At 38.2% G+C, this 23,602-nt stretch overlaps 4 protein-coding genes across 6 annotated transcripts; all 4 read right to left on the minus strand.

Moving 5' to 3' along the window:
* Positions 1–798: 798 nt before the first annotated feature.
* gnl3l (guanine nucleotide binding protein-like 3 (nucleolar)-like) lies at positions 799–6,360 on the minus strand. 3 transcript variants are annotated; one of them, XM_056251485.1, is made up of 15 exons: positions 6,317–6,360; positions 6,177–6,217; positions 5,659–5,766; positions 5,397–5,513; positions 4,708–4,791; positions 4,457–4,592; positions 4,263–4,366; positions 3,449–3,593; positions 3,284–3,371; positions 3,015–3,192; positions 2,772–2,914; positions 1,765–1,901; positions 1,472–1,635; positions 1,138–1,312; positions 799–1,014 (listed from the first exon to the last, which is right to left on the minus strand). In XM_056251485.1, the coding sequence occupies exons 1-15, from the start codon at positions 6,327–6,329 to the stop codon at positions 947–949; spliced, it is 1,701 nt and encodes a 566-aa protein (XP_056107460.1). In that variant the 5' UTR covers positions 6,330–6,360; the 3' UTR covers positions 799–946. The 3 variants fall into 3 exon arrangements, with proteins under 3 accessions (XP_056107460.1, XP_056107458.1, XP_056107459.1); XM_056251483.1 differs by having other exon boundaries at positions 5,659–5,760; positions 6,317–6,344; XM_056251484.1 differs by lacking the exon at positions 6,317–6,360 and having other exon boundaries at positions 5,659–5,813; positions 6,177–6,198.
* Positions 6,361–9,088: 2,728 nt separating this feature from the next.
* On the minus strand, positions 9,089–10,835 carry opn1lw2 (opsin 1 (cone pigments), long-wave-sensitive, 2). Its single transcript, XM_056251488.1, has 7 exons — positions 10,731–10,835; positions 10,538–10,647; positions 10,145–10,441; positions 9,883–10,051; positions 9,636–9,801; positions 9,306–9,545; positions 9,089–9,197 (listed from the first exon to the last, which is right to left on the minus strand). Exons 2-7 carry the CDS (start codon positions 10,635–10,637, stop codon positions 9,099–9,101), a joined length of 1,071 nt encoding a protein of 356 aa, XP_056107463.1. The 5' UTR covers positions 10,638–10,647; positions 10,731–10,835; the 3' UTR covers positions 9,089–9,098.
* A 1,641-nt stretch (positions 10,836–12,476) lies between these two features.
* On the minus strand, positions 12,477–14,523 carry LOC130085619 (red-sensitive opsin-1). Its single transcript, XM_056251487.1, has 6 exons — positions 14,311–14,523; positions 13,608–13,904; positions 13,319–13,487; positions 12,988–13,153; positions 12,665–12,904; positions 12,477–12,576 (listed from the first exon to the last, which is right to left on the minus strand). Exons 1-6 carry the CDS (start codon positions 14,411–14,413, stop codon positions 12,478–12,480), a joined length of 1,074 nt encoding a protein of 357 aa, XP_056107462.1. The 5' UTR covers positions 14,414–14,523; the 3' UTR covers position 12,477.
* Positions 14,524–19,042: 4,519 nt separating this feature from the next.
* On the minus strand, positions 19,043–21,734 carry opn1sw2 (opsin 1 (cone pigments), short-wave-sensitive 2). Its single transcript, XM_056251489.1, has 5 exons — positions 21,178–21,734; positions 20,863–21,031; positions 20,546–20,711; positions 19,515–19,754; positions 19,043–19,378 (listed from the first exon to the last, which is right to left on the minus strand). The coding sequence occupies exons 1-5, from the start codon at positions 21,548–21,550 to the stop codon at positions 19,271–19,273; spliced, it is 1,056 nt and encodes a 351-aa protein (XP_056107464.1). The 5' UTR covers positions 21,551–21,734; the 3' UTR covers positions 19,043–19,270.
* Between the last annotated feature and the right edge of the window lie 1,868 nt (positions 21,735–23,602).

The following is a 23,602-nucleotide window of genomic DNA, read 5'->3' on the forward strand; positions in this document are numbered from 1 at the left end:
GCTTTAACTAAATTATAGGCTGCTCTTCCTTCACAATCTGGTTTGACTAGTACTTATAAAAGTGAATAAACTGGTACCAGGACTTTGAGAAAGTTGTCACAGTAGCCGCGTTTTCCACCGCAATTACCAGGAACTATTTGTCCCAGGAACTTTTTTCATAGGAACTTTTTTTGCCCCAGAACGGTTGCTCACTGCGTTTACACCGTGGACTAAAGTACCGGGAAGATTAGTCTGGTGACGTTGAACTGCGTGCGACTGCTCCTCCCAGTCTGCGCGTACTTGTTTTGAGTTTTAAGTATTGAAGAGATTCAAGCTGTGCTGCTTTTGTGTGCGATCTATTGGTTTACTAACGAGGTAATTAACAAAACTGCAGAAAAGAGACGACCACTAATACCAAAGCGTATTCATTTCAGAAAGCTCGTAATGCTAGATATAGAAGTAGACAACGTTTGTTATCAGCTATAGCGGACATGACCGTGAGATGGATGGGACGAACGCGCGCCATCCGGCAGAGAGAACAAGGTAAAATAACCAATCAGCATGTTCAGCGCACAAGTCCCACCCCGAAAGTTCCTGAACTCTGAAAAAGTACTACCTCGCCAGCAGGGACTTTCTGGGGGGGAAATTTTTACCCGGAACTTCATTTAGACCCTGGTTCCTGCAGTGTAAACACACGGAGTACCACCCCAAAGTTCCTAGTTCCTGGGGAAAGCTCCTGCGGTGGAAACGCGGCTAGTAACTACAAATTTGTGCTTTTCTGATTTACAGTAGAAAGGAGGTCAATAATAGTCGTAGAGGTCTAGTTGAGTCATTCTTCTCAGTCAGAGAAAATATGATTTATTTGCATATTTTAAATTGTAGATCATTTAAATATACATGTTAGTTAGTATTTCTAAGGAGAAAGTAAAATGAACTCCCAGAGCATCTTGGTTTAATGCTCATCGCATCAGCTGTCAGAGAAGGAGAAATTTAAAGCTGAGGTAAGAGAATCTGAAAGTTTGGTGCCGAGTTTATCTACGAAAGAAGAAAAAAAGAGAAGTGATGTTATAATTCATAGTTTTAAAGCAGTGTGCTCAGCTTGTAATACATGTATGGATCACTCAAGGATGAATTTATTCCAAACAAAGAATGTCTTACCAGCTCTCTTTTGCTGCTTCTTTCTTTTTTTGTTGGCAGCCAGGAGTGCCTGACCTTGCAGGAGTGGGTCAACTTTCAGAATGTCTTTTAGGTCCACTGGCTTTGGGCCTACAGCTTCAATTGCACCACTGCTTTTTGTCTTGGGAACCTTGAGCTCAACAGTCATCGGCCCAAACTTAATAGAAGAATTATAATTGAAAGTCAAAAATGAGATCCGAGTCTTAAAACACACCATAACAAATCGCCACCAAACTAACCTTTGTGCACTGAATGATTAATATAGGTGGATGTAAAATTATATTGAATTAGGAACTGAACCATGTAATGGATGTACCTCTGGGTCCTCATCTGCATCCATTGATTCAACCGTGTCTTGAAGTTCAGGGTCCTCTGATGGTTTGTCTATTTGCAGTTCTGCTAGATCTTCTCCTTGACCGCCTTCTGTCAATCCAGATGTAGCCATACAGAACCCCATCTGTGCATCAGATGTGCCACACTCTAAATTGTAAAAAAAATAATATATATATATATATATATAATGGCAAATGTGTGTATAGTTAAAGTGTGATTATAAAACTTATATAAAATATGGTATGTCTATTTCATTGATAGTATAGCCACAGTTACCAGCCATTGCCTCCAGATTTCCCTTCTCCAGTTCATCCCAGTCAAATGCTTTGCCCATCTCAGCTACAATCTCAGCACTGACATGCGTGGGCAGTGTGTGAGTCTCAGGAGGATGTGTGAAGTAGCTGATACGACCCCTGTACAAGAAAGAGAAAGAGTTCTAAATATACTTTAAACTACAGACGACTGTTTTTGACCAACAAGTAACAGCTGTGCTAGTAAAAAATTTAGGTATTTTTAGGGTGTTTACACGACAATGATGTACTTAAAACGGAAAAGTTTATCCTTTGCTTTGATGTCAAAACTATCCCAGTTCACAAGGATCAGCGAAAACGACTAAAAACGCCGTGTGATGCATCCGAGGCCAGTAGTTGGCAATGTCACTTGTAAATAAACATTACACACCTATAGACTAAACACGTAATTCGCATGCACATGATGTCACCGTTTTCACAAATTCGTGTTTTTGTTGTTTACATGCAGACGATGGTAACATTGTTTTCAAAAACTTGGACTTTGAAACCCTATTTTAGAAAGCTTGCGTTTTCAGTCCGCCAAAACGCAAAAAAAAAGGTTGAGTGGACTTTTAATGGATGGACAAAAATGATGAGAGAATATTAAAAACATTTTTATTTGTGTTTCAAATGTGGACAAAGTACTTTGGGTTTAAAACAACATGAGAGTGAGTAAATGATAAAAGTTTTCAAAATTATGTTCACTTGATATCACATTTTCTTATTTACATTAAGTTGAACCTTAAAGGGACTATTTTGAAAAATAGTCTCTGGGTTGTTTTTTTTTACCATAAAATGAAAGCCAATTTTGGACCCCATTCACCTTCATTGTAAGTGCAAACAATTTAAACATTCTTCAAAATATCATTTTTTTTCTTCCACAGAAGACAGGTGAACAAGGCGAGAAAATGACAGAATTGAAATTTTTGCTTAAACAATTCTTAAAAGGTCAACACGTAACTGACGTTTAATTCACCGGGACTATAACCTCACCCTGTCCAATCCATAAGAACACTCTTGGCAGCTTTGTCGGAGTCAGGAAGCCCTCCTTTCCTCAGCTTGCCTTGACGACGGGCAAGTAAGGCCAGGAACTCATGTACTGTCTGGAAGTCTGGAATTCCATAATGATCCATAATCTACACAAGACAGATTAAAAACCAACTGGCTCTCAATCACATGTAACACTGTGATTCCACATTCAATTAAACGGAAGTTCTTGAAATATAAGTTGCAAACCTGTATTTTATTGCAGCGCCTCAATATGGCTTCAACAGGTGGAATTGGGTCCACCAGCTGCTCAATCTTCACACAGTTCCGAAGGATCATGGCAGCATCACTGGTTGAGGTTGCCATTACAATACCAGGGCAATCTAAAAGTTTGATATGTTTGTCTAGATGGACCTCCTGTAAACACCTGAAAAACAAATTGATTCGAGGGAAAGGCAGCTTAGAATGATAGAAAATGTTACTTTATATTTACAAAAAAACTAAACTTATTAGCATACTTGGTAACTCCAGGTGTAGCTCCAACATTACATGCACGAGCACGCTTCAAGCTGTTAATTAAACTGCTTTTCCCCACATTCGGAAAACCTGAAATATTTCATTAACTTTTATAGAAATTTACAACAGAATTTTTTTTAGCATATATGTTACTAAAAACAACTTACCAACCACTCCTACAGTTATGGCCGTTTTTATATCTTGGTTCCGGCAGTAGTTTCCTAATAGTTTCATTAAACAATCCGCCCCGACACAGGCACTGCTTTCGAGCAGCTCTTGAGTAGCCTGGGTCACAGGCACACGACTGCGTTTCTGTGGAAGTCAGACAACAGAAAAACTTTACTGTAACACTATATAATAAATAGGTCACAGTAAAAAAACTATTATTTGCCGAGTCTGATAATAAAATACATCTCCATTCATCGTTTGCACATGTCACACCTTTACAGGACCGCCCTCCTGGAGAGCAAAACAAGACTTTCCTCCATGCTTGCCAGTCATTTTTACCAGGATTATACCAAATTCAATATACACCTTATTAATGATGCATACTATGCACAGGCAAGCAGATGAACAAAGACCTTAAACACAACATACAGTTACTTGTTTAGCATTTTTCCATAGAAAAACATTATTTAAAAACACAATAAAAAAAACGCTTAACCATTTAGCACATTGTGTTCATTTTCCATGCTCATCTGCATATAGAATGCATCACCAAATGAATTTGAGAATTTTTTTTTCACATTAAGCATTTTAGAAGGTCTCTTTTTAGTGATTGAAACACTGCAGCAGGTGTTGTTTATGGATCACAAGTGGCCAAAACTTGCATTTTGTTCACACATGTTTGTTTCTTTCTTTTGAGAGGTGATCTAAATATTCGTGGCTTGAAACAGATGGAAATGTTCAGTTCTATGGATGTTTTGCCCTCCTGGTTTCTGCACCAGTCATGCATTTAAAATAATGAATTGTAGCTCTCACCAAATTTTTGTTCTGCTGCTGAGTGGAGGATTTGAAAGCCACAGTAGGAAACTCATTGCGAAGATACTTGATCCATTTTTCCACAATATCCTTGGACACCAAATCTTGATGTGGACAAAGTCGAGAAAAACAAACAGTTTTTGATCTGTTGCATAATGAAGTTTTCAATTCGACATGCAAAAATTCTCTCTTACCAATTTTATTTAGAACAAGTACAATTTTTTTGTTGGTTCCACTTTGGACAACAGCCTGTTCAACCTGTGGACAGCGGCAGCCTAAGGGATCTCTGGCATCCATAACCTCTAAAATAACATCTGCTGCCTCTATTACCTAAAATAAAAAGAGACAAAAGAAGTAAATTGTCATTAAGAAATGGCCAATAGAGGTTCATCTTTAAAGGGAAGTATAACGAGTTATCAAAACATGCCAGTACAGGAAATAGTACCTTTTTAAATTCTCTGCAGTATGCCTTTCTTGAGTTCTCAGTTTCAAAGTTTACATGCTTCTCCAGGATTTGCATTTGATTTTCCTGCATTCATTGCATTAACAATAAAGACAATATTAAGACAAAGGTGCAGATCTACAATGATTTGCAATTGCAAAAAAGATAATTTACAGATGTGTTACAGGGGTTGAACAATATAGTGACATGGTTAAATTAGGGCTGCACGATTAATCAAAAAGAAACCGCACGCGATTTGGCAAAGGCTGCGATTATTTTATGCGCAGCTTGTCAGTGAAGTACGGCTCTGTGATCGGTAGTAAATGCTGCTCCATGTGAAAGCCAGAGGGCATCTCACGCAGACACACCAAATATGCTCCGCCGGTGGACTACGATAACGCACATCAATCCCTATGGGCATCATACTGTTGCTATAGCTGAATTGAAAGATTGAAACACTTTGATTGATTTTGACAATAAGCCAAATCGTATTAAGCACGATTTCATGTTAATTGTGATTAATCTTGCAGCCCAAGGTTAAATTATATAATGCAATTTGCAAACATTTTTTTTTTTTTAAACATTAAAAAAATGTTTGTATGGTAGTATATTTTAAAACAATGATTTTATTCAATTCTATTCAAGTGAAAGGCTAATACTTTGTCTTCAATAGTAAAATGTCAGACACCAACCCTCTGTTCAAACTCTCTTTGTCGTAACTGGATGTCTTTCTGGAAACTGTCCAGACTTCTCCTTTTCATCATCTCTTTATCTCTTGACAACCTCTGCCTCTCCTGTTGCTCCTCCAACTAGAAAACAGTTGACACAAACTCCACATTAGCATTTGTTGTGATATACAGCAACATTAGTGATATAAATAAAGGTAAATGTATGTTACTCAGATCTGGAAATGTGCAACATATTTAGAAAAGGTTGTACAGATCCCTTCCTCACCCTCTGTTTTCGGAGTTCAGCTTGTCTCTGACTGTGTTCTTTGAAGCTGCGCATATTGGGTACGCCAGGATCTTTCTTCCCTCCTTGAGACTGCTGCCCATCCTTGGACTTTAGAGAAGACAGTCAACATACACTGCCAGTCAAAAGCTGGGACACTGTAAATTATGTTTCTCATTATCTTAAATTCCTCATAAAGTTGGTCCAAAATGTGCAGAGCTGTAATCTAGGCAAAAAGTGGCACTTTGAAGCTCAAATATAAGATAGTATTGATTTGTTCATCCTTCTGATAAACAACATAATTCCCGCAATTCCATTATAGTGTTGTTTCATACTGTTGATGATTATTTAAAATGTGTAAAAATAATAACAGTGATTGAGTAGGAGTGTCCAAACATTTGACTGGTAGTATTAGTTGTTCTGGTACACGTAGACATACAGTAAGCATGTCATCTTAACTTCAACAAAACTAAACTGAACATTGATTTGACAGTAGTTAGCATATAGGCTAGATTACGCACCTTTTTACCGCTAAACCCCAGCCGTTTCGCTCGTTTTTGCTCTGTAACATGGTTAAAGTAATTCAATAAAAATGGCCATTATGTCAGCACTTTTTAATGCTCTATAAGTGAAAAAAAGACTCAAAGGTACATATACTCACTTGCTTTGGACATAACTCCACGTGTGAATGGTTTAAAGCGCAAGTGAAGACAGCGACAAACTCTCGTCTTTCAAAATAAAAGTCTAGGTGAGAACCCGCGGCGTCCTGTACTGTGTATGGTGGCACAATGCTGCCGCAAACTTAATAGTAAAACACCTATGGTAAAAAAATACTTTAGAAATGACGTCGTTAAAGCGAGACGTTAAACTTCTAATAAAGACTTTTAACTGCAATTTATTGCAATGTGCAAAAAAGCTTTGAATTCCATTCATAGTCAATGAGAATGTCGAGAAAAAATGTATTGTTCTGGTATGGACCTATAATTCGATGTCCAAAATGAAGTCCTGATTCTCCTGAAGTCTACTCAGGTAGATTTGTAATAGAATAGAATAGAATAGAATAGAATAGAATAGAATAGAATAGAATAAAATAGAATAGAATAGACATCTGTATTTTTTATGATTCACACTTGTATTGTTTTTCCTTCAAACTGCCAAACAGTACATTCCATTTTTACAATTATAGGTGTTTTATCAACCTCCTCCCCCATTACAGACTCATCAAACACGTGTAAGATAGCCTATAATTAGCCTAGCCTATGTAGATTGCTAGAGTAAATCCACAAAAACAAACACTTGAGTAAAATAAACTTGCAAAAAACAATAAAATAATACTGTAGAAAAAGTTAGTCACCAAATATGCTAAGAATACACATCAGTAATATACATTAAATAAAATGTCATATATCTTAAGATGCTATGTGGTAATTTAATAATAATACAAAGCTTTACAAAAGGGTTTCAGGTCTAGCCTGGCTCCGCCCTCCTACATACTTACAAATGAAATCTGTGAGAGTCTGGTGGGACCAGGCTATTTCAGGTCTACCTTATGGCCAATCACTAAAAACAAAGAATCTAAATTGTTTTTTATTTGCTTTATTCTTTAAAATGAGCATATAATCTTTTCTATTAAAAGCATTTTTTTTTTGCATTATTTTTCATTTATTTAGAAATTGTTCTCACCATAACCGTAACTGGCTCAAATTATTGTGCACGTAAATATGACAGCATGTCCTCACAATTACTCTGAATAAAGTCTGGCTCAGACAAAAATACATGCAATGCTGAATCCACAGCACAGTCACGCAACCCCTCCCACATGAATGCTCTCACATACACAAATACACTCAACGGTGTTTTAACCTAATGAGTTCCGTCATATAAGCTTCCTAGCAAAAGTCTTGACTTTACTGGCCAGGCTAGGTGAAATCCTCTATCCGCTTGATGTGGAATAGAGCTTATATGAGATTACAAGATGTTACCTGGCTTCATGTGCTCTATCCTTTATAAAACCCTTGCAAGACACATTTTTGGAAATTCTATTGGATTTCCAATTCTATGAATCTTCTGGGAACATATACGTGCAGTTATGTTTTTTCTTTTTTTTGGAAAGTTATCTATTCTTGTCTTGTTCTTCTCATCTGCCCATCAACTTTACATTGGTTTTCAGGGGTGCATTTTAACAGTGGGCTGAAATAATCAAGATTCTAAAATGGGGAAATAAACAATGCATTGACTGACCTACAATTTGTGAACAGTGTTGTAAGAAATTGTAGTCTGCCTCGACTCAGTTTCCACTCCAAAATATATTTTAGAAGAAGCTCATCCCCAAACTGGCTTAATTATCATAGAGATGAAGGAACCCAGATAGCACAAGTCTATTTGATGTTATATTTACATCTGGAAGATGTATTTTTAAGACTGTTTGCTCATCTGCAAGACGTCTATAGGACGTTTCCTGTCAGATGTCAAATAGACGTTTAGAAGATGTCAGTTTAACATGCATTCTAAATCATTACATCTTAAAGACATCTTCTAAACGTCTATTTGACATCTGACAGGAAACGTCCTATAGACGTCTTGCAGATGAGCAAACACTCTTAAAAATACGTCTTCCAGATGTAAATATAACATCAAATAGACTTGTGCTATCTGGGAAGTGAAGTTATATTGTTTCTTCACTATTTGGGTTGATCACATCCTGAGCAAATGGTCATCATCAATTGTAGAATGAATGGGACACAGAGTGGGACACAGAGAACCTTCTCAGACAATGGGGTGTCTCAACTTCATTAACATACAGACCACAGCTGTTACAACAGGAGCAACTTCATTTACATTAAGAGTGGCCACAGGATAAAAGGTTTGAGACTTGGATGTTCTCATTCTGACGCCGGTGAACCCAAGGTGCTTCGTGTACCTTGCCACTGCTATGCTGTAATAAACTTCATTTTTGAGATCTTCAACGTCCACATCATTTTTTCTTACAGTTTCGACAATTGAAAGCAAATACTTCAATGTTTCATTTTGCTGCATGATTTATTTTCTTCAGAAAACAATATAACATAAAAATGTATTTTTTCTTATTTTTTTTTACATTTGCAAATCCATCTACAAAACATAGCTCTGTGACAACAACAATAGTTGTCATAATTGTTTTTACATTGTTCATTGGACCTGTTTTTGAATATTTATTACATCTTTCAGCATATTTGCAAATAAGAAATTGAAAGATTATGAAAGATTTGAGTGACATTCAAACATCATTGCATTGCAAATAAATCCTTTTAGGTCTTGCTAAATGATCCCAGGACAGTAAAAGTTTCTTTCAGAAGACTTTTAGCAACATACCGGTATGTACAGTCAAGACTATTTCAATTATAAGTCCAGTTCTAAGAAACCCGTTTTCTCTTGTTCGGTAGGAGCTATAAATGACATGAGGTTTATGCCGGAGCCACAGAAGACACTTCTGTTTTGGATGTGGACACTTCAGATCCGTCATCAACTTTCTTTCCAAAGAGCTGCATGATGCATACGCGGAACTGCAAAAGCAAAGACAGTTTCTGATTGTTGATCTACCAAAAGCGGTTTAAATAACTAAAGAATAAGCCACCTACACATTTGAGTATGCCCATACAATGCAATATTACCTGTCGGTTCATGAAGACGTAAATGATGGGGTTGTAGATGGTGGCGCTCTTGGCAAAATAGGCAGGCATGGCTGCTGCCAGTGGATGGAAGGCATAGCCTGGGTGTGCAGCTGCAAAACAGGCGAAGGAAGCGTAAGGACCCCAGCAAAGGCAGAAAGCAATGATCATGACAACCACCATTCTGGACACTTCCTTCTCAGCTTTCTGTGTGGACTCAGAATCCTTCTGTTGCTGGGCGACCTGCCAGAGACGATCGGAAACAAGCTCAGTTCTCCATTGCAAACAAAGAGAAATATTTCCCTCTAAAGATTTCATAAAAGATTAGCTTACAGCATGAATGGCCAAGTACACGGCAATGTAGCAGAGAATGATGATGGAAAGAGGGAAGATACAACAGGTGACCACTAGGACAATCATGTAGGACTGGACACCGGGGTCATCGCTTCCTCCAAATACATCAGGGCCGCAGGAGGTCTTCAGACCGTGAGGCCAATATCTTCAGAGCAGGGAAGATTTTCTTTATATATGACGGAATTAAATAATTTACAATGGAAAATTATGATATTTCAGTCCTTACCTGCTCCAGCCAAAGATGGGAGGTGCACACCAGACAGCAGCCCAAACCCAGGCGAAGATGATGCCACCAGATGCCCATTTACCATCAAACTTGACATTTCCAAATGGTTTGCAGACGACCACCCATCTCTCCCAAGAGATGACAGTCAAAGACCACAGACCAGCGATACCTGTTGATTGTTAGATATCATTAAAAAACTACCTAAAAAGTTTTGGTTCAAATAATTTGCATATTTATTTGCTTCCTATGGGCAGTAACTTACCACATACAGACACAGTGTAGCCCTCAAAGACACACATGGGATGTCCGAGGATAAAGTAGCCGAAAACCTGGTTGATCACACTGATGGTGCTGGCCAACAGAGTCTCTGCTAGATCAGCTATAGCGAGGTTGACCAAAATCCAGTTGAGAGGGTGACGGAGCTTCTTGAATTTGGCCGTGGCCACCAGCACCAGGCCATTGGTGAAGGTCGAGGCGACCACCACGAAAAACATCCAGGCTGTTGCGAGGTTGTACACCCATCGAGGGGCAATGTGGTAGTTGGGTCCCTCAAAGGGATCTGAGAACAAATGAGATATTATTATACAATTTTCCTCTTCTACTCATTCATAAAGTTCATGACATTCAGTGTTCCATGTTCCTGAAGATAAAATACCCCTTGTGTTATTGCTGTTGGTATAAACGAAAACAGACTCCCTTGTTGTGTCGTCCCCTCGTCGTCTGGCAGCATACACCACATCGGCCCACTCTGCCATTTTGTAAACCCTGGAGATCAAAATATTGAGATTTATTCACTTTTTTACCCATTTTTATTTCAACAAAAGTAGTAAATTTTGCAGTGGTTGTACCTGTCACAGGATTCTTCTCTCCCTGAGTTGGTGGTTGGTCCCTCCTTTGCCTCTTATTTCTCCGTTTGTGGTAGAAATTGGAACCAATAAACTGGCACACGGTGTCAGAGGCATTTTATACCAGCTCATCGCCAAAAAGACTTTCTGACGTGAAGCGAATTAAGGCTAGCTGGGAGGTACAGCTGTCTCGCATAACAGGAAGTGCCCCCAAATCTGCATGGGAAGTATGGGCATTAACTTCTGTTCATGACCTCACACATATGGGATGAAAGCACACATCCATGCACACATTAGCCCCCAAGCACACGGGGGCACAGGGATACTCAGATTCAAAAAGGTAAGACTTCAATTTGAGGTTAATCCTCCTTAGATAAGCAGTGCTTTTAGTGTCACATTCCAGTTGAATTTGCTTAGCACCCTCAGGCTTAAATGGAGGAATTGCACTTGACTTGCTCCTCTTATTTGCAGACTTCTAAGTGACTTTTAAGCTTTAAATCCTTTCTAGAACAACAACAAAAAAACATTGAATTGAAAGTTATTTTCCTTAAAGTGGATTTTTGTCTGGGTGTCTTAGGGATTTCAGTGCAAATTCTTTATTTGTACTTTCTATTAAATTAAATCTAGGGAAAGTGTACAAAAGTGAAGTTAGGGACACATTTTAAACAAGATCATGGATCTTTTCACATTTCCAGGTTAGGAATGCAGAAGTAGGCCTAAACTAGCAGGTTAAATGTCTGTAGAGGTACGTGGGATACCACAGCAAATATTAATTTTCCATTCCCATTTGCTTCAGCAAAAAAAAAAAGGGAAAAAAATATAAAAACGACTATTGCATTTCCAAGATTTTCTAAAAAAAGAAAAAACATGAGATGGATTATGGCAATCAGAAGCGATAAGGATGTCATATTTTTAGTCACTCATTCAGCAGCTGCATTAGTAACCTCCTTGTTGTGTTAGGGGGTAATGCCAGGGGAATATAATAAAGTATAGCAATATAAATGTACATAAAATAAAAAAATAAAAAGTTTATATATGAAAATGATATGCGAAAAAGCATATCTGTGAAAGGGACCATATCTTGACTATTTCAATTGCTGCCCTGCTATGGAGACCCACAATGAAATCATTTCAGAGAGATGTGCATGTGTAATAAAAGACACAGAGAACAGAACATTTATTTTGCTGCTTTTTTTTTTATTTTCATCAAAGAAAAAAATAGAACCATATTACATGCTGTACATGGGCAGGCCTCTATCTATCAAACTTTTTTTTGTCATTTTTGTTTTCTTGCAAGATGGCTACAAAATTAAGATTACAGAGATATTATTACATTGCCACTGAACAGCAATTCAGCAGAAATTGTACATTACAATGAGGCGATTACTTTTTGCTGTTAGTTAATCCACGCTGAGTGTCACATTCCCACAAAGCAGTGCTATATATAGGCATGCAACCTTCTGAATAGTCAGTGGATGGAGTATCATGGACAAATGATTGTGTGACAAATGAATACCATAAAAACTGTAACATCATTCCGGTAGATCTTAAGTCACGGGGCCGTTGAGCAAGTAATGTGTTAACACACAGTGCCATGCAACAAGGTATTCCCCATCAATCCGAGGGAAATATCTGGAAGCAAAGTTGTCAAGATATACGTTGAGGGTAAACAAGGAATATAAAAAGTCCCATTTTCATCTTTTTTCCCATGTTTGACTCAAGACCATTGCTCTGAGATCTGGTGCGCGATTTATGCAGGAGCCACAGAGGACACTTCTGTCTTGGATGTAGACACCTCAGACCCATCATCCACCTTCTTTCCAAAGAGCTGCATGATGCATACGCGGAACTGTGAAGAAAGAGAAATCAAGATTCTTTTGCAAAGATTCATGCAAAATTTTCTCATTGTGCTCATTGTGTCAACAGCATTGACTTACTTGTCGGTTCATGAAGACATAAATGACGGGGTTGTAGATGGTGGCGCTCTTAGCAAAGTAGGCAGGCAGGGCTGCTGCCAGTGGATGGAAGGAATAGCCTGGGTTTGCAGCTGCAAAGCAGGCGAAGAACGTATAAGGACCCCAGCAAACACAGTAGGCCATGATCATGACAACCACCATTCTGGACACTTCCTTCTCAGCTTTCTGTGTGGACTCAGAATCCTTCTGTTGCTGGGCGACCTGTTGTAAAGAAATGATAGATGCTTAGTGCCTTTTTAGAAACTGGAATAAACTTTTAAAAAGCAGTCAAGGAGACAACTTACAGCATGAATGGCCAAGTACACAGCGATGTAGCAGAGAATGATGACGGCCAGAGGGAGGATACAACAGGTGACCATTAGGACAATCATGTAGGACTGGACACCGGGGTCCTCGCTTCCACTGAAGACATCAGGGCCGCAGGAGGTCTTCAGACCGTGAGGCCAATATCTGAAAAATAATGGATTTAAAAGATCCACATTTATGCTTGTGTGGAACTTATTTGTTGATCTCACCCAAAGAATTCAATGATTTCATGATGAATTACTAAGATATAAATGTACGTAGCTGTCAAGTGCCTTCATTACATATTGATAATTTAATAAGTCATTTTACCTGCTCCAGCCAAATATAGGAGGTGCACACCAGACAGCAGCCCAAACCCAGCAGAAGATGATGCCACCAGATGCCCATTTACCATCAAACTTGACATTTCCAAATGGTTTGCAGACGACCACCCATCTCTCCCAAGAGATGACAGTCAAAGACCACAGACCAGCGATACCTGTTGATCGTGTTGTTAGATATCATTAAAAAACAGACAAAGTTTCAATGATGTAAAAAAATATATATATTGAACTTTGGTCTAATGTATTCATAATGATGTCTCTGGGCAGTAACTTACCACATACAGACACAGTGTAGCCCTCAAAGACACACATGGGATGTCCGAGGATAAAGTAGCCGAAAACCTGGTTGATCACACTGATGGTGCTGGCCAACAGAGTCTCTGCTAGATCAGCTATAGCGAGGTTGACCAAAATCCAGTTGAGAGGGTGACGGAGCTTCTTGAATTTGGCCGTGGACACCAGCACCAGGCCATTGGTGAAGGTCGAAGCAATGACCACGAATATCATCCAGCATGTTGAGAGGTTGTACACCCATCGGGGGGCAATGTGGTAGTTGGGTCCCTCAAAGGGATCTGGAAATGCGAAATAAAGAGCAGTAATATTATCATCTTGAAGGAGTTCTCACCTAACAGCCTTTGTAACCAACTCTCATTATTCTGATGCTCCATATTCATCAGTCTGAAATTGTTCTCTGACTATGTTACTTCTGGCCAAAATGAGAGCGCTAAGGTCAAAAGACCACACATTTGAAGTTTAGAGTAAGACTGCCAAAATGTCCAGTCCTATTACACTGCCACTATTGCGGAAGCTTTAAAAGCCCACAAAGACGTTCACACGGCTTTATCATTCTAACAGAATAGCTATGATTGAACAATTTCCTGTACATTTTTTGTCAACATATTCAATGCACACAACCTCCCTATTTAAACCTACTCAAAACCTACTAAAATAGAAATAGAAGACATTTTAAAAGCTCACCTTTGGTGTTATTGCTGTTGGTATATGTGAACATTGTTTCTCTTGTTGTTTCATCTCCCCTTCGCCTGGCTGCGAACATCACGTCTCCCAATTGCTCTGCCATTTTTGAAGGTTGTTGTATAGCCCAAACCTGTAGTTACTTAGCTTTGGGCCTTTGTGTTTTTACTGCCTTCTGTCTCTGGCCGACTCGCACAGACAGACTTTGGGCTCTTATCAAAGTGCTTTTATATGCAAAAAAGAGGATGCCCTGGCTTACAGGGTGGAGAATTGTTGAGGTCAAAACAGGTATCAGGAGCAGAACAAAAACTCATTCATTAGGCTTACAGGAGGCCTAAGCTACTGTTCCTTCCTAGGATTGTTGAAGCCATCACAGGTAAAGCAAAACAATGTGCGGTGGTGACCTTTGGCAAGGCAAGACAAGAGTGATTATAAGGTGACGGCCCTTTGATGCTTTCTACAGTTTTAATTTTAGGTCACTAACCTCTTTGTGTTGACCTTGACTGAAGCTTCTTGTACAGTATTACTGTACAGCACACTTTTTACTTAAAGAGGCATGAGATTTAAAAAAAAAAAGCAACAAACAAATCCATTGTCATTCTCTAAAATAGCACCAGTTTAGAGTGCTCTGGCTCCTTTGTTGGTGCTCCATACAACAAGAGCAGCATATAAGAAACATGCAATATAGGATTTTAAGTTAAAATTAGAATTTCAAATGTAAAAGTTTCTAAGGTTTCTGACTGAAATCACACTAAAAAGATAAGATAGGATTCTAGAGTTAGGATTTTTCTATATAATGGCCCCTGCTGCCTATTGAAGGAGTAAAGAACTTTTTATAATTGTATTCTACAATTGTAAATTGTAGATTGAATTATTTGGTACATTGCATAAAAATGTCATCTTTGCGTATTCACACACTTACGAATGTATATTGCATAGTTGCACAGAATCTATTGCCTATCTTTTAGTCTATTCTATTCTATCTATGCCATTCCATTCAATGCATAATTGTAATGACACATGCATTTTCTTTAAAGCTGCTTTAAACGACATGTATTGTGAAAAGCATTAAATAAATGTGAATTGAATTGAATTGGGGCTGCAACAACGAATTGATTAAATCGATAAAAATCGATTATTAAAAAAGTTGGCAACGAATTTCATCGATTCGTTGCGTCGCGCGACTAAGCCCCGTTCACACTACAAGCAACTTTGTCGCTGCATGTCGCCAGTGGCTGGCGATGAGGTCGCTAGTGGGAGTTCCCACTACTGGTTGCCTTTATGAATGACATCCAATAATGTGGAGAAGGATCATACGCGCTCCGCTCCTATTGGTTGTCGCTCCCAAAAGTCGCTCCTCATTTGCATAAAGTTAAACAGATCTCAACTTTGTCGCGTCGCCAGACACGCCCCATCCAGTCGCCAACGGTCGCTGTCGCGCGTGTCGCCGGAAATCGCCAGCTCCCCATTGAAATGAATGGTATCGCGTCGCTTGGTCGCGTGTAGTGTGAACGGGGCAAGTCGCGGAGATGTTTGAGTATAAAAAAAAGTTGAGTGCTGAGCAGAGCATGAGGCGCCGGACTGGACACCGCGCGCGAGAGAGACCGAGTGTGTCTGCGCGCGAGCGACAGTGCGCGAAAGAGCCTATTTTTTTCCAGTCTATGGTTTGCGCGCGAGAGAGACCGAGCGACAGTGCACGAAAGAGACCGAGTGTGCGCGAGCTACAGTGCGCGAGAGAGACCGATTGTGTCCGAGCATTAGTAAATTCAATGGTACATAGTAATATATAATTATTATATAAGAGGCATCATGCATGGAAGTTCGATAAATGGACAACAATATAAATAAAAACAACAATTAAATTATTACCACTGAATTAGCAGACTGTGATTTGAATCAGATAGACAGATGATGAAAACACTTTCTTGTCTGTCCCAAGTACCACTACAAGGGAATTTTTTTCCCCAAAAAAATTTGCAGCACTGAATTTTTCATTCTTAATTCTAAATGACTCAGAGAAACTTCACTATATCCTAGGAAAGGATGAGCTGCAAAATAGGCCTACCTTACACGCCATATGAGGTGTTCAATTGTATTTGTTTTTTACATTATATTGTATTTATATTTTATATACATTGTATTTATAATTAATATTAGGATAGACTAGAGATATTATCTTCTGTTATAATTATTATTATTGCTATTATTATTACCTATTATCCGACTGCACGAGACTTGTCTTTTGTGTGCATGTGCTTGTCAAATGTCAAACATTTTGTTAAAGATAATAACATATTTGACAAAAAAAAAACAAAAAAAACACAAGTTTGTAAGTGTCTGCATCTGTGAGCATGTGCGTCTGTAAGTGTGAGTCGTGAGAGTTTGTGAGCATGTGCCTCTGTGAGTGTAGAGAACAAGTTCTGACGTTCAAACAAATCCTGTTAAGTTTTCTGATTTGTATTTTTCTTTATTTTTTTATAAATTATTTATTGTTCAGACAGCTCAGGTCCCTTTAAACAAAAATATACATATTTTTGAGCACTTTATTTAAAAAAAAGCATATGTAAAGCATACATGTGTATGTTTTTTGTGTTAGTCCTTTTTAAAAAATTTTATTATTACTTTAACAGCTCAGGGATGTTCAAGGAGCAACCCGTTTGTGCACTTTCTGATTTTTTCCCCTGTGAATTTGCACTGTCAGTTCTGTTTTTGAATAAAGGGTTGGAAATGAATGCTTTTTTGTTTTCAGTTTTTTTTTATCCGATTCATCGCTTAATCGAAAAAATAATCGACAGATTAATCGATCATTAAAATAATCGTTAGTTGCAGCAGAATACTCTCTGAATAAAAGGTACAAAAACTGTTTCTGAGGCGATACTCTTTCAAAAGGTACTAAATACTATTTGAGTACTAGGCCTAATATGAACCTTTAAGATGATATGCATTGCTTAGGTGTAAATAAGGTACAAAGGTGTACCTTTTGAAAGGGTACCGCCCCAGTGGCAGCTTTTGTACCTTTTTTTCTGACGTAAATAATGACAAAACGTTAATGGCATAACTTGGCTAAAGAATATTTAAGCCTTTATAAAGGACATAAACATTTTCTCATTTATATCAATTTCATTGTAAACACCGTGCCACACAGTTCATGCCCAAAAACGCTTAATCATTCATATTATCTCATGTCCAATTAAAGCAAATGTAACACAGTTTCAATCATCAGTATGTGCAGGGTAACTGTAAGTCAGACATCTAGGTTACATTCCAAGTCCAAATCAGCTTATTGGGACAACTGGGGTACCCAGGTACCCTCATGAGATCCTAATTAGTATTGACAAGGATGCAGCCCAAACCTTCCTAATCCCAATGGATTGCTGGTTCAGTTTAGGGAAAGCAGGGTTTATCTGAAAATCTTGATGAGGTCAGTTTTAATCTCTCCTGTTTCTGACGATGGGCGTTTTCTTTTCTTTTTTCAGCCATCGGCTTCTCCATCTACTGTGGCAAAGTGGAGCAGGAGGAAGTGAACACTAGGACGTGAACAGACCAAACCAGGGTGAGGATGGAGCCAACACGAAGACGAGAGCAGTCTGTACACTTTTTTACTCTATCAGTTGTTTCCTTTTCATTCTTAAAATTGCAGAGAATTGTACTGATATGTATGCGTTTATCCAAAACGAGTATTTGTTCGTTTTGATCTTTTACACTTCGTTTTAAAGTGGAAGCTAATCGAAATAAATTGAAGTTTAATAGACTATTGGAATTAATGTACGGTTTGCAGGATTGAGAGTCAAGGGTCACTATAGTGTTTTTTGTTGCTATTTCAGAGTGTAAATCACAGATATTCAGAGATGTAGTTGAAAAGGATGTTTTTCAGAAACAGATGGATCAGAAAGTATCAAGGGGCATCACTCAGTCAGTCCTATGTCTGGAATTCCGCTAGTTCTGAACTATTCGTGATTGGCAAAAGTTCACTACTAGCAGAACTCGGATATACAACTGAATTCTCAACGAAAGCTCAAGATAATAGTTTGGTCTCACATGGTCTGCCATTGGACAACTGCTATATTCATGGTATTTAGTACTGAATGTTTACTTAACAATTTTTACATTTTTGAATGGAATTAATCCATATAATAGATGTTAATCTAACATGGGCAAACCTTTGCTTTCATGCTCATTGTTTCTCTAACATCATTTGTGGTTTAATTTCTAGATGAACTATATTGATATTGTTCTTGTATTTATTGTTTTAGGCTAGTTTGGAAACGACAAAAGCTAATTTCATATTCTTTCTTTGCACTTGTATCTTGATTTGAAAGTGAACTACTTATTGGATGAAGTACAAGAAGAAGTTAAGGTTAGTAAGCAAGTAATACTATACAAATACAATATTAGAGACATTGAAACTACTGCACATAAATTCTCATTATTAATTTTGAGTGAATTGATAAAAATTATTAATTATTAGCAGTTTTGGATAATAGATAATACTCTGTTTGACTTTGCTTTTCAGACCATCCCTGGATGTGTTACTCCATTACTCATAACTGAAGGGCTACGGACTTGATTACAATCAGATATATGAGATACTTCTCTGTTTTCATGTGTTAGTTGTTGTACAATGGTGTGCTCACTACAACAGTCCATTTAAAACAGGAAGAAATAAGACTAATGTAATAGAATTAATATAAACTTGTATGTCACAATTCTTGAACTGATAAATTTAACACCACAATTCTTTCTTTCTTTCTTTGCATTTATTGTACATTTTTAATGATAACAATGAACTTCTACTCATTCTACTTGTTCAGCAAGCCAAGACCAAGTTACAAAAATGTTGACATTAAAAGCAAAAATTCCTAGTGGGTCTATGTTTATTATTTACAATCATTGAAAAATTATTTTTCACTGCCATGCAGCAGAGTGGTTCTGTCAGCAGGATGAGGTTACATTAAGAATGGGTTTATTTCTCTGGTGCAACAGAGGAGACCTGGGTGACCTGAGATGAAGTAGAAGCCTCATCTTCCTCAATATTCTTGCCACAGACCATCTTCATCATACAGGAACGGAACTGGGTTTCAAAAGAAATGAGTAGCACATATTATTTGAAGTGATTAGTTATGCTATATGAACACGGCATTTAGTACTGTAGCCTTATGGGAACAAACTTCAACAATACAACTCCAAATGTAAACATAATACTATACCTGTTTGTTCATTAAGACGTAGATGACAGGATTGTAGACTGTAGAGGCTTTACAAAGGCAGGATGGTATGGTTGCCAATCTCAGGTCAAATGTTTCACCACGGTGGGAAATTACCCAGAGAGCAAAGCAAGCATATGGTCCCCAGCATAACAAGAAGCCGAACACCATCACCACCACCATCTTTGTCACCTCCTTCTCTGCCTTCTGGGTCGAAGCTGAATCTGCTTGAGCTTTGGCTGCCTGGTAGGACAAACAGGGGATTTTAGTGCAACGGGCAACATGACCACAGTAAACTATTCATAGTCTCCATCTAGTGGACAGGGATGTGCATCCCAATGTGGCAGAGCAATGAAACACATTTATCATTTATTTATGTAAAAAATAAATAAATCGTATTTTTATCAGTTGTGTTAGAGATGCCAGTTAATATATATTAATAAATATTAAAATCACAAAACCATTTTTTTTTTTTTTTTTACATATTATGTTAATTCCTGTTCTTCATTTTGATCTGAAAACTAGATAGGAAAGTGAACATTCAAATGATAAAATTTTCTTTTTTTGAAGGTAAGCTTCACACTACCATTTTTACTTATGGTCCAAATCCTAAAGGTGATGATACACAGGGCAACTTTTTGAGCAATGTTGCTGGGTAATCTTGCCGAGCAATTGTTGCTTGGGCACTTTCCCATTGAAAATGGGCAATACATTTCTATCTGGATAATTTAGATCGGTCATGGGCCCTGTGTCTCATCTGGTTGCCCGTTGACGGCAACATTGCCCAGAAACAATGCTAAAAAAGTTGCCCTGTGTATCATCACCTTAACAGAACCACACTACAGGGTGAAAGGGATGATCCGAATTAGCCAGGTTTTGGTGCTGGAAATGAAATTACTTGAAATATCAAGTCTAAATTACAACACTGTATGTTTGCATAAAATTCCTTTTCCTAACTTAAACTTTGACTCTTTTCCAGAAACAAATGAATAATTCTCAGGCAGTATCCAATGGTAAAAGTAATTTGTACTTACTAATTTGAGTGTGATGAGCAGCTGACCATAACAGAACACAATGGTGCTGAAAGGAACCGCAAAGCAGAAGCAGAACAAAAACATGACAAAGGATTCGTTGTTGTATTTGTTGTTAGTCGTATACCAGTCAGGTCCACAAGAGCACTGCAAACCTTCAGGGATGTACCTGTAAAACAAATCTCAGTGAGGTTGATGGGATAGACATCTGCACAATTCAATCAGAGTACTTCACTCTGGGATTTGAACAAGTTGTATAGGAGTGGAGAAAAAAAGGTGTTAGGCATTGTGTCCTCCTCAGTGTGAGCAGTGGGACTTACCGGCTCCATCCACACAGTGGAGGGATTGCAGCTGACAATGCAATACACCAAGGAAGTATGCAGCCAATTATGGCATGAGTGGTCTTGAAGGTAAAGTTCCCAAGGGGTTTGCAAATGACCAGCCACCTTTCAAATGCCACCACAGCAAGAGACCACAAACTCACCATTCCTGCAACAACAGAGAAAAAAAATGGAAAAAGGGTTTGGTGAAACCATCTCAAATCAGAATGTAAGAATAAGTTCTGCTTAGATTTTTTATACGAACTACAGTGAACTACAACAGGCTAACACAGAAGCATTCAAATTATGTTATACCTCCAATTGTTGAAGTGAAGCCCTCAATTTTACATCCTATCACCCCGAAGATAAAGTACTTCTTCCAGAAGGCGTAGAATGCTACCGAGGAACCAAAAACGGACACCCACAGGTTTGAAACGGCAAGGTTCACAAGAATATAGTTAAGGTGAGATCTGAGTTTCTTGTATTGAATTGTGCAAACAATGGTAAGGATGTTGATCGCAGTCCCTGCGACGAAAAGGAAGAACATAAGGGCAGCCATGGCCATGAAGACGCCATGGTGACCCAGGTGGTCCTGGGGGACCAGGAAAGGACTGTAAGCAGAGATATTGTTGGTATCTAAAGGGATGGGGATGTAGAAGTCATCGTTAAACTCGGGTACTGCCTTCATCTTGCTTGAAACTGGCAACCACTCCACCGAGAACGCTGTAACACCTTAAAGCTTCAATCAATTGAGTTATTTCCTTCTGTAGATTACTGCAGCATCGCAAAAAGAGTCCAACCCGTATCGATGTAAATTCTCTCTTCGTTGAACACCAGATGAAGGCTCCCTCAAACTATTGTCAAGTGATCCCTCTTTTATAGGGATCCAAAAGATACCATTTTGCTCCTCCCAAATGGTCCTGATGGAAGGATTTGAGGTTTGTTGTCATCTACCAAACACACAGGCTCTTGTGCAGGCACACAAATACATGACAAACAGATTCAACACATGCAAAACTACATTTGTGCAGTGCAAGACACACAATTCACTTAATCTCATTTCCAGCACCAAAACCTGGCTAATTCGGATCATCCCTTTCACCCTGCAGTGTGGTTCTGTGTTAGAGATGGCAGTTAATCTGCCGCCCAGTGCAGATAAAGCAGCTAATCACTCGTAGTTAACTCCTATTTAATCTGCTTCCCATCGTATTATCTCCAGCTTTGAGCCTGGAATCATGGCCTTTGTGAAAAGCCTTAAATACTTGACAGCTGGATTGTCCTTGACACTCGTCTGTAGAGGGTTCTTTGTGTCAGAGCCGAGAAAGGGACTATTAAAAGTGAAATTTTCACAACTTAGTGATGAACATCTTGTATGGACAAAATGAAAAATAATCATGAATTTGAGTTAGCAAATGACATTAAGCTGCTTTAAACTCCAAAACAGAAGCAAAAAAGAGGTGTGAAAAACAAGCTTGTCAAGCAACTAAATCGCACATAATTATGATTTATTTAATAACGTTTAAAGAATTCAATTGTATTGATCAGCAGCAATACATTTTCAACATTTGTTTTTTTCATTAACAAAAAAGCCTGTCCATGACAGTTCATTATTTGGCATCTACTAAGCGCAAGAGAGAGAAAGAGTTGCGACACTCCCATAGACCGCCATAGGAACTTTGGAATGCGGAAGTAACGCGTGTCGTGGAGCAGCCAATAGTTCCAAACACTGATAGTTCCAGCATTGAACCCCATTCATTTTCAGTGCTTCCGAAGTACGCTCGCTGGTAAATCAATGAAATTAGCCTACTGTATTTTTTTTACTTTTACACACATTAGCCGACCTCTCGTGAATCTAGTCTGTAGTTATATTTTATGTAGCCAGTTTTAGTAAATGTTTATTGGAAGATAATAGGTTAATTGCAGCGATAGCTTACGTGACCAACACTTCACTAACGTTAGCTAACTTACGGTAACCTGCTGTATATAATATATAATATTTTTAATAATATTTTATATGTATATATATATATATATATAGCCTATATACATACACACACACAATTCATTTATTTAAATGGGTTAGGGTTATGCATATATGTTCTTATATGTATTTAGGAACATAGTTAATACATAGTTAATTGATTCACTCATTAACTATCTCTCCGGTTTAATTTTATGAAGAATAATTTTCGGTTGAATATTTACCGAACATTGCTGTAGTCGTTGCTTTCTACGTTATGGGAGCAGTCCATTTCCCTCCTAAATCATTCATTTGTACATGCACAGCGTAATTATTTATATTTTATGTTGGTTGGAGTTCTGAACGGACTGCAGACCTCTTTGCGTGATCACGAAGGTAAGCTAATGGCTGAATCGGAATAAGATCACGGGAATCAATAGCCTAATACAGCCCAGTTGTGCTAAAATAAATATCATGAGACGTCCATCATCAGATGAATGACATGGAAAAGTTAAGTTAGAGCCGCTAAAGCCAGTGCTACTACCATAGATTGTAATTTAATCTGACTGTAACTTCTACTACCCATGCGAACATGAACACTAAGCTTTTCCCTCCAAAAATATAGCCTAAAACATATCTAAGTTGTCACCCTGCCTCTCCAAATGCAAAACTGACATTAACAAAATGCAATAACAGCTTAAAAGGTACTTGGGTGTGTGTTTTATTTTATATTTACCGTTTAATAATGCAATCGCTGCTGTCTGTCCATAAGAACATGAC

The sequence above is a fragment of the Rhinichthys klamathensis genome, unplaced genomic scaffold, assembly GCF_029890125.1.
Source record: "Rhinichthys klamathensis goyatoka isolate OS25496 unplaced genomic scaffold, OSU_Roscu_1.1 h1tg000082l_1, whole genome shotgun sequence".
NCBI lineage: Eukaryota > Metazoa > Chordata > Actinopteri > Cypriniformes > Leuciscidae > Rhinichthys > Rhinichthys klamathensis.